The 17,479-nt window shown below is 41.1% G+C and overlaps 1 protein-coding gene across 1 annotated transcript in view; it reads right to left on the reverse strand.

Moving 5' to 3' along the window:
• Positions 1-14,171, reverse strand: part of ntn1a (netrin 1a) — a 57,996-nt gene extending 43,825 nt beyond the window's left edge. Inside the window, exons 1-2 of the mRNA XM_003447953.5 lie at positions 13,900-14,171; positions 12,678-13,728 (exon numbers count right to left, since the gene is read on the reverse strand). Of these exons, the coding sequence (XP_003448001.1) occupies positions 12,678-13,701 (1,024 nt within the window). The 5' untranslated portion in view covers positions 13,702-13,728; positions 13,900-14,171. The remainder of the gene's footprint in view (positions 1-12,677; positions 13,729-13,899) is intronic.
• Between the last annotated feature and the right edge of the window lie 3,308 nt (positions 14,172-17,479).

Here is a 17,479-nt window from a genome sequence, read left to right on the forward strand (position 1 = left end):
CTCTGCACTCAGTTGGACACCAACCTTAATTAATTGGCTGTATTGTCCCCGAGGCGAGCAAGGGTTTAATAAGGAGGGAAAGGTGTTAGGTAAAGAAGGCAAGACCATGGCTTTATTCTATTGCATGTCCTCGGTTTCTTCTTTTTTGTCCTTTTACTAAAGACCATGAGAGACAGAGAGGGGTTCGTTCTTGTTGAAAACAGCTAAATGAAGAGGAGAGACGTAAAGGAAAGAGAGTGAGAGAGCGTATGGATTTGCAGCCCCTCACCCCACTTTTGTCTTATCTGTGAGAGCTAATGAGTGACGGATTAACCTGGGATCACCTCGGGCAAATTGAGATGACCCCGCAAACTTTTCCCCAAGCATCCTCCCAGAAGGCTGCATTCTGCTTCACATGCCAAACACATGCACACAAATATAGAATTTACACTTGAGTGTTTTTCCCCAAAAAAATCTTTCTCAAAGATCTTCAATTTAACGTCCTAATAGGGATTTTGTGTCCAAAAACCTGAAAGATAAACTAAAAATGCTGCCGTTAATAGCGTCAAGAACTGTGTGTGCAGGAGTCTATCACCTTACTTGCCTACTTGTAGTTATTTGTGGTTGTGTCCATCATCTTCTTATTGTTGTGCGCAACAGATATTTGTACCCTTTAAAAGCTGGAGATGCTGACATATTTATAATAGATTGTTTATTTCATTTTCTTGGATCAGATTGCCAAATTCATGGTAAGATGGCAGCTTTTGGAGGATTTGGCACATCGCATCACTACTCCCCAGTCTCGGTACCTAACATGTGCTCATATGCACTGGCCCCACTTACCTTGGAAAATGTACAAAGCTTTAAACTCCAGCTTTGCCTACTCAACATTTTCAGTTGGTTTCACAATGTATCCATAAACTTGCTGTATCAGATTAGATATTTGCTCAATCACCTTTAGGTAAGTGGATAAAACTTTATAAAGTTGTTTTTCTTTTCGACCTGAACAGTATTCTCTCCTCAACCTTATTCAAATCTGTTTAATTTGTGCTGACCTCTGCTGACTGAGACCAATTTATGCAACTCTATAAATCTGCAACTTCAGCTTCATTTGCCTCCTAGTTTGACCCGGGGGGGCTTCAGTTTTTCACTCAATAAGATAATGGATTGTATGACTTTTAGCTGTATTTATAACTATTCATTATATAGACAACTTCAGGCCCATACAAACAAACACAACTATAATTTAAAGGCATGTCTGAAAACTGGGTGCTACAAACCCCTGGTGCCCTGCTGGCTAGTTACACAAACACAGAGACACACACATACACAGCCTTCACCATTTGTCACCATCACTGACAAATTACTGTCAGCTATCCAAAAACAGCTACACACACACACATTTACACACACATACACAACAAATTCAGAGGGAAGGGATATTTTTTTGCTGGTGACACGTGAGCATGTGTGGTGCAAAATTAAATGGGTTAGGTCCACTTGATCCGTCACAGGTGGTTTCTCCATTTTTGTTTGCACGTGCTTGAGAAAAACAAAGAGAAAGAAAGAATCTGTAAAAGACAAGTGGAAGGAATTTTTTCTTTTACCCACACATTAACTTCTGTCAATCTAATATCATTAAAACGTTAACTGCGGAGCAAAACGCTTGGAGACTTTGCATCTACAGTCTCAGAGTTTACGGCATAATTAAACCACAGCAGGCGCTTTACTCCTCCGAGGCTGATTCCAGCTGTTTGCAGTTCATTCAGATGACTGCAACAGTGTGCTTCAGCAACAGCGGGGGGCGCTCTGATCTGCTCAACTGACTGCTCCATGGAGGTGTAACTTCATCCAGCCATTAATCATCTATAGCTGTGAGTGTTAAGGACCTCTGCTTCAGAGCACAATGTGCTCACGCTCGTGCTAGGTGGTCCTGTCGGCGAGTAGTGCGACTGCTGCCAGGGCAGTTTTTGCCAGGACTTTCACCTTGAATCAAATGCTGAGCTGCTGCATATACAAAAGCCTCCTTCTCTTTTATGTCTCTCTCTCCCTCTCTCTTACACACACACACATAAGAGAGTATCTGTTTTTTATTGTTGTTGTTGATGCCGATACAGCCCTATCAGCTACAAGAATATTTGGAGGAATTGTTACAAACTGTGCCAAGGCTATCATTTTTAAGTGTGAACAGACCTGGGTAATTGTAGCGTAATGTAACAACACATGCTGCACCAGCGTCAGTGCTTCTCCTACCTGGAAGTAAAAGAAGGAAAGCAACATGTGAGGATTTGACCTCACATTAGCTAATCACCGCAAGACCCAGAGCGCAGTGCAGGAGAGTTTTAAGAATTTCCTTCACTAAGAATCACTTTCTGTGCTTCTTGCTTCCTTTTTTTCTTTTTCTTCACATGTTATATATTTGCTTTGGCTACAAATGGCCACAAGTAAGTTGCTGCCTCAAAGAGGTGCTGAGGTCATCAGCTCTGATCCTCTACAGCACCACTGGCCCCGGCCTGAGGATCAGATCTCACATACGCACACACTCGCTGCTTTTTAACTGAAAATAATCCTCCAGTGCCAGTCTCCCTCTCTCTCGCTCTCTTTCTCTGTTTTCTTACTCTGTTTACTGGTCCCTTTATGACCCACGTTAACAAGTGGGACCGCTCGGCTCCGTCTATAGTGGCCATGAATCAGAATTGTGCTTACAGTGTTACAGACCTGATGACTGCATGAATGAGTGATCATGACTCGTGCATAAACTGAAGGGCTTAAAGGGGAACCCCGCTGAATTGTTACATAATGTCACTTAACATGTTTTAGCAGTACTACTGTATATTTAGGGGAAAAAGTTGCATAGAATATTTTTGTGTGTTACGCACACAAGCTGAACAGATTTTAATAACCACTTAAGTCAGCACCAAAGAGTCCTGAATAGAAATCTGTGGGTGCATTTTGCAATGCCAGAGATGGTAGCTGTCTGACCCACTGCCCCACCCTTCTATTAAAAAGCTAATCATCCTTTTTGGCTCAATGTGTGTTCCACATCGAGCCAATTGTGGTGTATTGATGCAACTCTCTGAGTAGTGGAATGAATAGCTATCTCAGGGCATTAGAAAGATTGCTGCTGAGTGGTGGGACTTGCCATTACTTTGGTATCAGTTGGGTCTGAAGAGTGTGACTGTGAAATCTGAAGGAATGGTTAGAAAACAGAGAACTTACGTAATTTCTGTGACCCGGTCTTTAGCTCTGTGTTAAGACTACATTTGCAGTCACTCACTCAAAACCAAACTATTGAGTGTAGACTGTAATAATGTAGATAATAGCATCAACATCTGAAGGAAGTTTAAATCGCTCAAAACTGCATTCTTCCTAACACCTACCACAGTGTCACTCATTTGGGACAAAAAAGTCCATTTGTAGAACTTTATGGAAAAATGACCCATTATGTATTGTGTTATGTGTTATTTGTTCAAACACTATACTGACGAGTTATTGTCTTCATCACAAGCTTCAAGTAAAATGTTGGGCTAGTGATTGAGAAGTCACCGTACGAGAATGCAGCGTCCTCGGGTTCTCATTCAGATCCGCTCCTTGCTCATGGGGTACAGTTTCAGAAATCCGCTTTCACACATCAAATCTGAAAAATATTGGGGTGGAATAAGGACAGTATGCAGATTTGTCCTTCCTCGTGTGTAGCACACAGCAGGAGATAATCTGCTTCAGATGGGTTTTCACTACAAGAAATATCCTGTTTGGTTAAAGTGATGGAGCTGCTTATGGAGAGCATGCTTGAGGCAAGGCACAGGTTGACAACTTGCCGAATTCATGAGCCAGTATGTACACACACACATATATGTATATATATATATGTAGAGAGAGAGAGAGAGAGAGAGAGAGTAAGATAGATAGATAGATCAGTTTATATCAGTCTATTTTATGCTACTGACTTTCAAGGAAGATTATGGAAAAAAGACATCTCTCTTCCTGCTGTAGTGAGTTTGATTATTTACACTGTCTCACTTCAGCCGTGCTGTTGGAGCAAGGAATTGCAAAACTGGTGGAGTATTGAAAGAAATGAAACAGCAACAGTGGAGGCTAAATAAATAACTGAATGTCTAAGTGGACGCTGTGAATCTGAGACAATATATGAATTTTCCAAATAATTCCTTTGTGGATAAAGCATTAGTGTAACAGTGTTACTTTTCATCCTCCCACTTATAGTAGCAAAGAGCTGAATCCTGGGAAACTTTCCCACCGAACGGTGCAGACAGTGTCCTGCCTGTCACGTCTATGTGACAGCATTTATTCTGTGGTGTAAGTGCGGGTGCTTAAAATATGTAGGAGACAGGCAGGCTGTGATTCATAGAGCTGAGGAGTGAGGCATTGAAGTGTCTTGTGTCTAATGTGTGAACGCAGACTAATATTGTCTGGTGTGGGTTTTAATTACCCCCAGTCATTTGGTAGGCTCTCAAACCAAAGCTTTCCATCACATACACCCCACCACCCCTCTCCCTCCTTATCCGTCTCTTTGTTTCTCTCTCCCACACACACTCTCTCTCTCTCACACACACACACACACGTACTTAGGCTGCGATTTATGCCAAAACCACAGCGCATGGAGATCCTCCCTCTGCTAAGTTGAGCTTTCACTATAGCATCAAGTCATCAATTAATTCATTAAGAGACACCTCCCCAGGCGCTGAATAGCTGCTCACATCCTAGAGAGTATTACTGTTTGCATAAACACCAACTGGTAGAAAATGAAGTTGACAGAGAAATCCAGACACAGTCTCCATTTTGCACTCTCTCTCTCACACACATACACACAAATGTATGCAGGCACACACTCTACAGTAAAAACAAATACACCGAATGATGTGAAGGCCTTCTGACAGAGATGAAAGACACACTGACACACACAAAGAAGCAGAAAAAAACAGCTTGCAGACAACAGGCAGGTATTCTGACTGAAAGGAGCGTCCTCTCTCTGTCACTGGATACATACACGAGGAACAAGTATCTGTACAGCTGTGTGTGAAAAGCCTGTGTCCCTCTGGTCTTTTGCGTTGCAGAATTTGTACAGATGTTTGGGAACCACCTAAGTCATGTTTGAACACTGTTTTGGTATATTTGTAATGCATTTAACTTTTTGCACCTAAGGCAACCTGCCATGATTGAGCTCTCCGAGCTGTCGAAAACCAAGCCTTCCAATAAAAATAACGAAACAGCTGTCATCGCTGTAAGGAAAGCCTACTTTATGCTTGCGGTTTGAACCGGATTATTAAGATAGCCGAAAGTCTTTAGCGGGCATGTGCAGTGCGCCTAGATTTCTCTCTTGAGAATACACCTGATTACTGTGTTTGAGGGAGAAAGAAGAGGAAAAGATCATTTGGATCTCGTTGGCCAGACCAATTATCACCAGCTGCTAGGAGAGTATTGGCACAGATTGAATGGAAACATTTGAAATACGCCACATACACAGAGACACACACACACCGGGGTCAACGTTTTCTTCCACAGGTATGCAGCACTGATCGTTCTGATCATAATCAAGAGCATGATGATGATTATAATGATGACTACAATCTGAGTTTCTGGGCTGTTTGAATGCTGTAATAAAAAAGCTACAGTACACAGTAAGTTGAAGCTTCAGCAAGGGTGACAAGAGGAAGTGAGCGCAGGCCAGAAGCCAGCGGAGTAACGCAATATGGCATTCTTTCAGATGCAATATGGCTTCCTACCAACGATTTCTCAAAAACAAGCTTGAAGTTCCATTTCTGGTACGAGCATGTGCACGGAGGCCCGCGCGCGCACACATGCACACAGGCACTGGCTGAGAAAGGGGACTCACACTGTGAGCAGGGTCTGTGTTGCATTATGCGTTGTAGCCAGAGCAATGAAACAAAACCACAGTCGCCGAAAGGTTCACTTTGCCCAAAGGACACTGAACTGCACAACAGATACACAGGCTGTGAAATTTCAGAGCAGATTTTTGTCTTTTCCGACAGCCGAACACATTGCTTTCAAACCAAAAAGTAAGACCAGAACTTTGTCAAAGGCAGAAAAATTGATCGTAATGAAAGTGCTCTTTTTCCACTTGAGACTAATATTAGGCAATGTGCAGAAAATTCTAGTAAAACACAGTTACACATGTATTTTGGATTTAGTTTATGGTGCCAGCTTCGCTTGTATTTTTCCTCTCAGAGCAAACACACACGCATACACACACGTAATCTATGTGTACATTAACCACAGACATTTTTTGATATGCACTAATTTCCAGTCTTCAAAGGGCTGTCAGAGTTTATCACAGGCACAAAACTGGAATAGCATCAAAATTGAACTGCTTCTTGAACAGGCCTCATGACAAGAAACAACTAGCTCCAAAATTCCAGCTCAGAAAAGGGCCGCTGCCAACTACTGACATTAATTACTTCAAGATCTCCCATGCTTCAACATACCCAACAGTATCTACACTATTTGTCACATCTATTTGAGGGAAAATTATCGCTATTAGGAATGATCTCACTCCTGGGGATTGTACAGTCTCTGGCTGCAAAAGTGTGCAGAGTAGCTGTTTTATTAAAGTCCTCTGATTGTAATGATTTTATTAAATTATCATTATTGATTTACACAAATACTTTAGTATCCTTCTGAGGCTCGAACTCAGAATCCTGCTGAAACAGACGGACTTTTTCATGCAGAGTATTCTTAGTCCTGTGGCTCAGGAACAAATAAACTATTTAGTCTAATTTTAGTTTGTTCACACTCTTACTTGAATTTTTGCTTATATTGTGAATGAAACACCCACCTGACTGTACACGTATAACCAGACAGATCAATAGATATACCATCAAAGTATTTTTCTTTATCAGTAAGCGTGCATTTAAAACACTCACTTTAAAACACCAGGATGGTGACAGGACTTAACAGCTGTGAATACTGACCAAGGGTGAAAGTTCATAAGTCCAAGTATTTAAATTTCAGATGTAACTAGCTTTTGAATTCCTAGCATAGATTCTCAGCTAAATTAGCAATGCAGTGTGTGTCAAAGCATCTCATCCCAACACCTTGTGAGGATATACAAGGGCAAAAATAGAGCTTCTCACTCCCAGATGACGGCAGTAGTAGTGGCTGCAGCAGCAGACGAAGCTCAGATAGTCTCATGTAATCCTACAACAGAATGGAGACAGGTTTTCATTTTTACTGCTCCTGCAGTGTCTGTGCATGCTTCTGTGTGTCTCTCTCTCCTGGATGTCTTTTTTAGTGTTTAGTTAGAGCACTTGATATACTGTACCATCAGCCTTGCTTACAATCTGAGTCCACGTTTCTGTCTGTTTGAGAGATACAGCAGGTCTTTGAATCTAAAACAGAAGGGTTCGCCAGTCGTCTGGACCGTGCACAACTTATTTTTTGCAGCATGGTTTACAAAACCAGTCATAAACACTGATAAGAGCTCATGGAAAGAAGTTCTTGAAGTGAGAGAGAGGCCATTCCCCCCTGTTTGAACTGACGGATAAAGACCTGAAAGAAACTCTGCGCGTGTGTGTGAATGCATGTGTGTGTGTGAGCATATGTGCATGCCTACCCATGACTGCACGTCAGAAGAAAAGGGTCAGTGAAACACTGAAGGTGAAGAAAAGTATGACAGTGCAAAGTGCAAAACTACGCCGTCGGTTTATTCCCAGCACTGTTTGCTGCCACTGAGACTAACAACGCATCCTGCCGGCAACTTTGAAGATGAAGGATGGCGGTTTATAAAAGTGCACGGTGAGCTGCTTAAACATTAACCAGAGCCTCAGTTTGAAAGGTTACAAACAAACAAAACGGCTAGGAAACATCCGAACTAAGGCCTGTAGGAGATCTCTGTTGTCCAGCTGACAACCGACTGGCCGAGACTTCTTTTGCACACACATACATAAAAACATGTGTCTGACTGTATACAACACAACTAAACAATGAAATCAAAAAGGGCAACAAATATCGCAAAGAAAACATGCACCACATGGGTGTCACGTTTGATCATGCGTTGGAAAGGGTTTCACAGAATCAGCCGAAAGCGAGAATACAACCCTCAGTCTAGTGTGCTTGGATAGAAATGGCAAACTCTGATTAACTCTTTTGCACATAAAGAGAGCATTTGACAACAACCCCTGTAGCCTTAATGACGGGTTTTGATACCTTAGAATACATCAATAAAGATGTGGTTTGACGGCTGTTAAGAATAATTTCTGGGTTTTTCCAAAGGTAGCTGCATAAACCCAGTCATGCTGTTCTACAAGCAGGTCTGAAATATGACAGAATCCGCTGTTCAGAAAAGGGCTTCAAGGGTTACTCCTGGTAGGCTGTCAAGATTGTAAAGAGTTAAAGAACAGCATGTCTAATGGCTACAGGGCATAATTTGCATTTCAGAATTTTCAGTGCTGGATTTTGTCTTGTATAGTTGTTGATCCTAAACCTTGTTAAGATGTTGGCAAAAATCCACGAAATTAAGAAAAAAATACATCACCTAACAGAAAACAGCTGTTTTTAAGAATTCATTTATTTGTTCTTCTTGATTTTTAGATTTTTTTAACTAATTTATTTTATTTTATTAGCCACATATCACAAGGCATTAACACAACTTCAAATTTCATTGCATGTGGCTGACACTGTCAGTCAGTTGCCTCTGAACAGCACCTGGGACCATTTGAATGGTAGTTGTGTAGATCTTGATAACTGGGGGCAAAACAAGCACAGATCACAAATCGCCCAAATGATTTAGGGATATGGAAAGAGGTGTAATTTCCACTGGAAATGAGGCTCTGTCTTACTTTCACACGTTGAATTTCTTCCAGTAATATTAAAAAGTGTCCACTTACCATGACAGAAGAGAAAAGACATTAGTTCTTAATTTTATTTCCAGGTATACCATTGAGGAGCTGCAGCAGCAGCGGCGACTCATAGACAAAGTGCCCTGCAGAATCCATTTGTCTTGGGTTTAGACTGTCACAGTTGAAACCCAGGGCAACACGGTACCCTGTTTTATGCAGCCTAAGAGGCCTTTATAAAGGAAGACCTGCAGGCATTACTCAGGCTTAAAATTTTTTTTCCGTCCAATCAAAAACAAACAAGCTAAAAAAAACCCCAACTAACTGTATTTTGATTTAGTGCTAAAATTTGTCTGTATGTGCTGGAAGTTGACATCAGTGAAATATAACACAGGAAAGCTTTAATACATAAAGTAGCAGGCCTCTATCCAGGAGACTCATTGTGATCTAAAGTGCTATATGCATGATGACAAGGTGGATCATAATTTGTCTAATCTGAAATCAAACCTACATCTTTTAGGCATTAGGAGTGAAAGACCCTACATGCCGACACTGAGTGAGCAAAAGCATAAAGGCTGCAAACTGAGAGAGTCTCATGGAAATATGTACAACACTATTCTGCAGGTCATTATGGCTGTTGAGTTCAGAGAGGAAGGAGAGCTTCTTCCTGATCCTGAACTCTTTATATGTTGAGTTGTAAAATGAACAACTGAGGAAAATGTATAGCCCTTTTATTCCACTGCCTCTCTCTTCCTCACACAGTTTCTTCATCATATGCCCCCCCCTCCAACCTATCCGACATACACCCCGCCCCGGATTAGGTTCATCGACTTCATTTTCACTATTCTCGTCTGGCGGCCAGCCCCTCCCTCCGTCCCTGCTGGCCCTTGCAGTACGGCACTTGTCCCCTCATTCTGCATGCTTTTTAGCTCTCTTCCCAATCGTCCTTAATCTTCCTAAATTATTCAAGACACTTTGTCTTCTTCTTGTACCCAAGACATCAAGTAAATTACACAAAAACGGCAAACGAGGAAACAAAAAGAATCACATTTGTGATTTTTTTTTTTTCCAGAGAGGCTGAAACCTTCCTTTATTTAACAGTTGACGGGGATTTCTGTAAATGAGCTCATCATTTAGCCTAAAAAGCTTGAGTGAGGACACTTCCACGTCATTCGTGTTATTTAGCTCATTGCATTACGGACTTAGAATTTGCTTTCGAGACACCCAAATGCATCAAGATGCACATTCAAGATCACCCGATCTGCCTTTAAGATCATGATGGAAGTAATCAACAAACATTTATAAGGTCCTTTCAACCACCTATTTTTTTCCTCCTCTCTTTTTTTTCAGATGTTAGTGTGATATTTAAATTTATCAAAAGGTTCTGTTTTCCATGTAACTCGCCCTCGTCTATTGTTCAGTTTCTTTACAAAGATCTACTTCCTTCAGCTTAAAAATGCACACACACTTTCCCAAAACCTGCAAGATGTTAAAAACTAAAATACTTTTCTAAAAATAGCCATTTTCACACTTTTGTGAATCCAGTGTAACGTATCTATTTTTTATATATATCTATTATATTTCATATTTTCTGGTCAGGTATTAAAAAAAAGAGTGTAAATGATATTGGTTAAATAAAATAGTTTATATATGATTCAGGGCTTGTGCCTTTTTTCTGTTTAATAATTTTGCCAGTATTTACAAATGTCTCCAAATGTCCCTCTACCTAGTGTGATGATAGATCTAACATTAACAAGGACCAACACATTTTTCATTTATCTCAGTGTTTTGTACCTTTGAATGACAAAAAAAACCAAACATTTTTTTTAATGTAAATAAATAATATTAACTAAATAAAGCTGCAAAATCACTTACTTGTGTTAGTTATTAGTTACCCTTAGATTTAAAAGCATGCAGGCTAAAATGGGTTACCTGACAAGAAAAACAAACTTTAAAGAGTAAAAACACTCTTTTCTTGGGTTTTATTGCTTCCTTGGACAAACTGTGACTTTCTCCTACAGTATGAACAGCTTCCACTGTTTCTGTTGACTTAGCAGCATGTTCACATCTGTCACTGAGAATGTCCCAGAGCTTTAGAAATGGGAAACACCAGCAAACAAAAACCTTTTAAACAGCTGCTATGTGTCAGAGTGGCTGACATGTGCTGTGACTGTCAAACAATATAGAGCCCCTTTCCCCCTGCAGACCTGCAGCTGAATGGAAAATATAAGGGTCTGAATTGGTTTGTGATGGATGTGTCTTTCTGTGATTGTAGAGTGTTACACTGAGGGTTTCGCTTTAGTGTCTATCATCAGTCATCTTTTTGCTTGTCCTTTTCACTCTCTGGCTGTTTCATCGACATCCTACACCGGGGGCTGCACTTCAGATTATTGCAACACCGTTGCTTTTGAGGTACACGCGATTCTAACACCTCTGTATACAGTAATTCAAATAAAACCAAAGTTATTTTAAAAGAAAATGCAAAGAATGAATTTTTACAAAGCCAAATATGAAGCATGGCCAAAGAAAGGACAGTGAAGATAAAGATCCTCATTAAAGATTTGATACAAATCACCACTCAGAAACACTAAAAGAAAAAACCGTTTGTTTAAATGTTTTCCAACACTGAGATTCAGGGATGAAACTGACAGCTTCACTAATCTGCACAAACAATTCCTATATGACTTCTTACAGTGTTTGAAATGCCCACAAGCTTTTTCTGAATCTCTAGCCTGCATAACTTGGCCATCCTGGCCATCTGAAAAGCATTCTGCACTATCTGCAATCTACAGGCTTACTTATCCGTGCCAGCTTGTAATAAAACACAACTATTGTAACTTTGATCACTTTTATCACTCAGCAGCTGATGAAACTTGCAGACACAAAGAGCTGACTCGCTGATAAAATCGTGAAATTTGCCTCTTTTGTGCGTAACACCTGTTTCTTTTTGGTATTGAATTAAAAAAAAAAAAAACACTCACTCGGTGAGTTTAACTATTGTCTCAGGCTGGTTTTCAGTTATTCTCGCCCTTTCCCTGCTGCTCAGTCTAAGTGAATAATGTAATTAACTATGCTATCCAAATTTGAGGATTTTGCACAGTTATAATCCGTTTTAAAATTTATTTAAATTGAATTACTCACTTTGCAACCAATAAAGCAAATAACATCTCTTCTTCTCTGCAGCACGTTCTCGTGCTTGAATGTAACAATAAACTGTATAACCAATAGCAACAAATCTACTTTTCCGTGCTTTATGTCACAAGACCTGATCGATTTTGAGGAAGATACTTGTGTGATTGGGGAATGAAGAAGGGTCTGTGTTCAATTAGCAGTGTGGCGAGTTTTTGCACGATTCTTCAGATAAATTAAAAGGCATCGCTATATTGTAGCGGTGAAGTCGAGCAATGAGAAATGATGCTGTGGGTCATTAGGCTCCGTGGTCCCGTTTGAGGTGGTTTAAAAGCCTCCATTATGGCCTGCGACGAGCTAAATGGACTTTCAAATTGCATTTCATGTTGCATGTGACTTAAATCCAAATATGCTCGTGGACGTGAGCCGAAGTATTCATTTAAACAGAACCGTAGTAAAGGTTGTATTAAAAGGGACTGTTTGAGCTTAATAAACTAAAGCAATTAAATTATTGGCAGACTTAAATAAATAATAATTATTATTATAATTATTAATAAACCATATAATTGACACACACAATTTTGCGTAACGAAAATCTTTCCATTTCTCTATCTACCTGGTTAGGTTAATACATTATCCACATCTCCAACACATCAGCACATCCTGCCACCGCAATTCTAATTTCGTAATTTCAGGTTAAGTTACACTTCTCCTCATCAGACAGTCGTACCGGGATGGAGGACCGCGGGTGGGACTTACCGACACACTCGTTGGCCTCCCTGGCTGTGGCTCTCTGCCACGGTCTGTCGTAGTGAAAAGGTTTGCACCTGTCGCACTCGGGCCCGGCGGTGTTGTGCTTACACTCACACACCAGATTCCCGTCTCGGTCCTTTACGCACCGAGATGCGTGTCCGTTGCATTTGCATCTCCCTCCGACCTGCAGGTCCGACACTGAGTAGAAATACGAGTCCCGGGCCAGTTCCGAGTCGTCCTCGTTCTCGTCGCCGAAAGTGTGCAACCTGCTGAAGATGACCTTAATGTCCGTGGCTGTGACCCAGTCCTGCAGCACCGGGGAGTTGTCAAAGTCATGCGCCGACGGTCTGCCGTCCAGCGTGCTGAAGGCGATGAGCCCGCCGGTCAGAGGGTAGATGTCGGTGTGTGAGTCCGTGCAGACTGCCTCCTGCTCGTTCTGCTTTGTGATAACGGCCCTGTTGGGCTTGTTATACATCTTCCTGCACTGGGTAGAGTAAAACTGAAAGGGTACCCAAGTTTTCCCGTAGTCCATGGACTTGTAAATAGCCATGGATTCGGGTCGGGGCGAGCAGAACTGCAAGCTCACATACGTTACCTCAAACTTCTTGCCAAGGGACAGAGTCAGGGTGACATTTTGCGGGTACTGGATGAAGTTCTCGGAGAGCCAGCAGGTGAGGTTGTGAGGGTTGTTAAGATCCGTTAGATACGCTGGTGGGTGATACTTCTTGGGGTCAGAGGCGTCGCAGGTGTGACAGTTTCTGGTTTTCTCCTCTCCTGTCTCGGCAGAGGTCACCAGGCAGTAGCGACTCGGCGTCTTGCCGCAGGTACTGGACACCCTCACTTCCTTCCCGAAGGCGGAGTTGACGAAGTCCGGGATGCAGCGCCGCGGGTTGCCGTGTTCGTCGTAGCAGGGATCCGGAGGAGAGGTCTGTGCTGCAAACATGCTCATCCCGTACCCTCCAGAGGCGCTCCTGCACGACAGGGACACGGCGAGCAGCAAAACCAGCACAACATCCACAGCTCTTATCATGGTGGCTCCGTGATCCCCCAAGTGTGTCTGCAGAGGAGAGATGGAACACAGAGAGCTCGAAGAGTGAGTTATTTTATTGATGACACAAAAAGATATTAATATCTGAAAAAAATCTAAGTGATAAAAAACTGCAGTATATTTATTCCTACAAGACACGTGAAATTTTGCTTATCTAAAATCTATAAAAGCTCACTTTACCTGAGAATTATTTTAAATAATGTAAAAGACCGGCGAAGACGGGCTACTTTTCTCACTCGCTGGTCTCGGTTTGTTTGTTTCTTCCAATCTCTTGCGTAAAAATAGAGAAGCGGATGGATTTAAGAGTCGCTTGTGTCCTTATAGCAAGTCCCGCTCCTCCTGCCGGTCTTTTCAAAATCTCTCTCTCTCCCTCCCTCTCTCGCTCTCTCTCTCTCTCTCTCCCTCTATTCTCACGCACGGATCGGATCTTGCTTGGCACGGCTTTAGGTCAGCTCATCTTGGGTGACAGCAGGCGGAACAACGACGTCCACTGGTGGCGCTTCAGGAGACTGTTGCGGTAGTGGGGCGCAAATTACCTCAAGAGAGAAGACAGAGAAGTGTGAATCTGAGAGACCCCCCCTCCCCAATATGATCCAATACCTTATGCTGGGTTGAGCACATTTAGCAGAAGCCAGGTATGTCAGTGAAATCACCCTTCCATACAGTAAAAGCCCTGCTGTATCCACGAAATATTAGCAGTTTTCTTCCTCTTCTACTTCTTTTTTCTTTCTTTTTGCCCAAGGCCAAACTGATCCTAGTTTACCATTTACTTTCCCAGTTTTTAAAAGTATTGGCATTTCAAAAATGACTTTATTTCATTCTGTTATGTGTAATTATTTTTAAACGACATCAACATAAAATGGTTTCAGGACAAAAGGAAAGGTCTTATGTCCCTCTCAGGTTTCTGTCCACACTGGAACAGTTGGAGGGATTAGGTTTACTTAAAATGAAACAGGCACTAAATTGTGGAGTGCGCCAATAATGTGCTCCTTTTACTATGTTAAATCCGAGCGTTTAGATTATTTGGAGAGCAGTTAAGCGTTTTTTTTTTTCTTGGTTTCTTATTGGAAACCAAATTTGCTTCGGGATAACAGCCATACTCAGTTGCAGAATGACGCCAGCGTTTGTACTTTCACACGGGTCGGGTCTTGAAAAATAAAACATTTGCACACCAGATTCAAGGCTTTTTTTCTGTGCAGGGTTTCAGAATACATGCCTCTTGAGTCGAAATCTTCTGTGACCAGCTGCTCCATGAGACCTGTTGAATATTGGCACAAAAAGTAACTGCGCCATCTTGTGCCCGTAGAGAGAAACAGCAGCTCAGCGTTCAGTGACCGGCTGGTACTGTCTGTATATTCCAGGCGATGGAGGTATAACACCACGTACTATTTAATGGAGAATGAAGACCTTTACTGCTTAAAGGAATGAAGCATGGGCTCTTATGATAGCCAGCCCCAGTTTTATTCGTTAGCCGGGATACTGTGAGAAATTTTCAAGACATATTACCTGAAATTAACACATTAAGGCATCAATTACTCATTTCATTCGATGCATTTTTTAACCTTTTATCTTATACTACCTACACAACAAACTGGCTTTACAAAATCAGTCAGCTTGAAAGTTTGTTAACATGCTCAAAGTTCAGGAATACTAGAAAAGCTACAAGAAAATTCACATTAAATTGTGCAAATAATGTTTTTGTTTTTCAGGCTCCGTGCTGGTTGAATCTGAGCGCTTTTGTATACCTCTGCATGTGTTCAGTTGTTGGTATCAGCAGTGAAATCATCAATAAAAAGACACTGTGCCAGTTCTTTTGGCACCTGAATATGTCCAAGCCACAACAAAAGCACAACAATGTCTGACAGATGAAATGCAATTGAGATCACTGGCAGAGTTTTATTTTTGTCCATAGATTTTTTGGGGGATGTAGTCTACAAAAATATTGCTCCCAAAAGTTTTTTCCACCTTGTGAGGAACTGACTGCTCATCGTCATGATTCCTCGTGCTGCCAGGTCCTTTGCCATTTCCTAATTGTCCTGTGGTGAGTTGCATTTCCAAAATGAAAGATTATGGTACAGTATTAGCAAAGCATACACTTTGATGTTGCCAAACCAGAAGTCCACCTCAACCTAAAGGCAACTTAGTCAACTCTGCTGGAGATGAATTGAGATAAAAACCACAAATGAGAAACATTTAGAGGCTGAGTGCTCCTGGTTCCTGTGAATCCTTAACATTTGGGCATTGTGTTTTAAAATAATTTGAGGTGATAATTTATTTCAAAATCACCTCAAATTAGTGCCTATACAGTACCGAAATGAATTCCTGGTTTCTTTGTATTTTGCTCCTAATGTGCCAGACTTTTGTGTAATTTTGAATAGGGGTCTTGAACAAGACTTTTCCAGTATACTGACGTTCTTTCAAAGTTTTTCTTCAGACATTGGCTGCTTTTTCATTCATTTTCAGGCTAGTCTTTGTACCAGATAATTTTCAGAGGAATGTTTTGTTTCCTCATTCTTTACTTGACACTGACGTATGAATTATTTCAGTATAAAAGGGGACGTAACTTACGGTGCCACTTTTATGCTTGAATGATTCATATGACAGACAGCTTTGCATAGAGACAATTTTAAATTGTATTCTTATGCAGTTTGTTAGTAGCCATCTGTCTCAAAAGCATGTAACTTTTTTCCTTTTCTCCCAAGATGAATCTACAAAAAATGCCAACACTGTTTCATAGGTATAAAATGGTATTCTTACACTAATAAGGTGATTCCCAAAGAGTTATTAGTAAAAAAAACTTGTTTTATTTTGGGATGGTGTTCAGCCCATCCTTCAAAAAAATGAGGAAATTGTGCAAAAGAAAGAAGTTGCAGGCCTAAAAATAACTATTAGTATTAGTTCATCTATGATGATGAACAGTATCTGAAAGTTATGTTCCTAAGAAATGGGGAAAAATCCTGAAAAGAGTTGACGCAGGACTTGAGAGATTACCCGGCTGAAGGGCTAGATGAGACAATTTCTGATGAAGTTTCAGGAAAACCTCATCAGAACTGGTCTCGGTGGAAGAGTGGCTCTTACGAAGTCCTTCTTAAGGAAGGTTAACAGGGAGAAAAGGTTGAGGTATGCCAAACTACACAAGAAGTGGATATCAGTAACTACCAGTCTTATGGAGTGACTGATTCAAATGAAAGATTTTTGGTTTAGCTTGTTAAAAGAAAGAGATGAGGAGAGCCATCTGTAAAACACAGTGAATGCTGTGTCATGGTGTGTGGCTACATTTGAGCCGGTGGTGTTTGAGATGTAGTTAAAAATGATGGAATTATGAACACAGAAAAGTACCGTCAGATTTTGATCCACCGCGCAATCTGGAAAGCATGTGACTGGCAACAAGTTTGTTTTTCAGCATGACAAACAAAGTTGTTTTGCTTCTTTGCTCATGTGTTTTAGGATTTTATCTTCAAGTTATTATTCCATGGTTTGTCTTTGGTTTTAAATCCACAAAGCAACTGAATTACACAGGAACAAAGGAAAACGCAGCATAAGAATTTCAGTTTAATTCAATTCAGTTTTATTTATATAGCGCCAACGGTTGTCTCAAGGTGCGTAATATTGTAAGATAAAGATCCTACAATAATAGAGAGAAAACAATCAGTTGACCCCCTGAGGACAAGCACTCGGTGACTGTAGGAAGGAAAAACTCAGACAGGAAGAAACCTCAGACAGAACCAGGCTCAGTGAGAGGCAGCGATCTACCGTGACC

Source organism: Oreochromis niloticus, linkage group LG6 (assembly GCF_001858045.2).
Source record: "Oreochromis niloticus isolate F11D_XX linkage group LG6, O_niloticus_UMD_NMBU, whole genome shotgun sequence".
NCBI lineage: Eukaryota > Metazoa > Chordata > Actinopteri > Cichliformes > Cichlidae > Oreochromis > Oreochromis niloticus.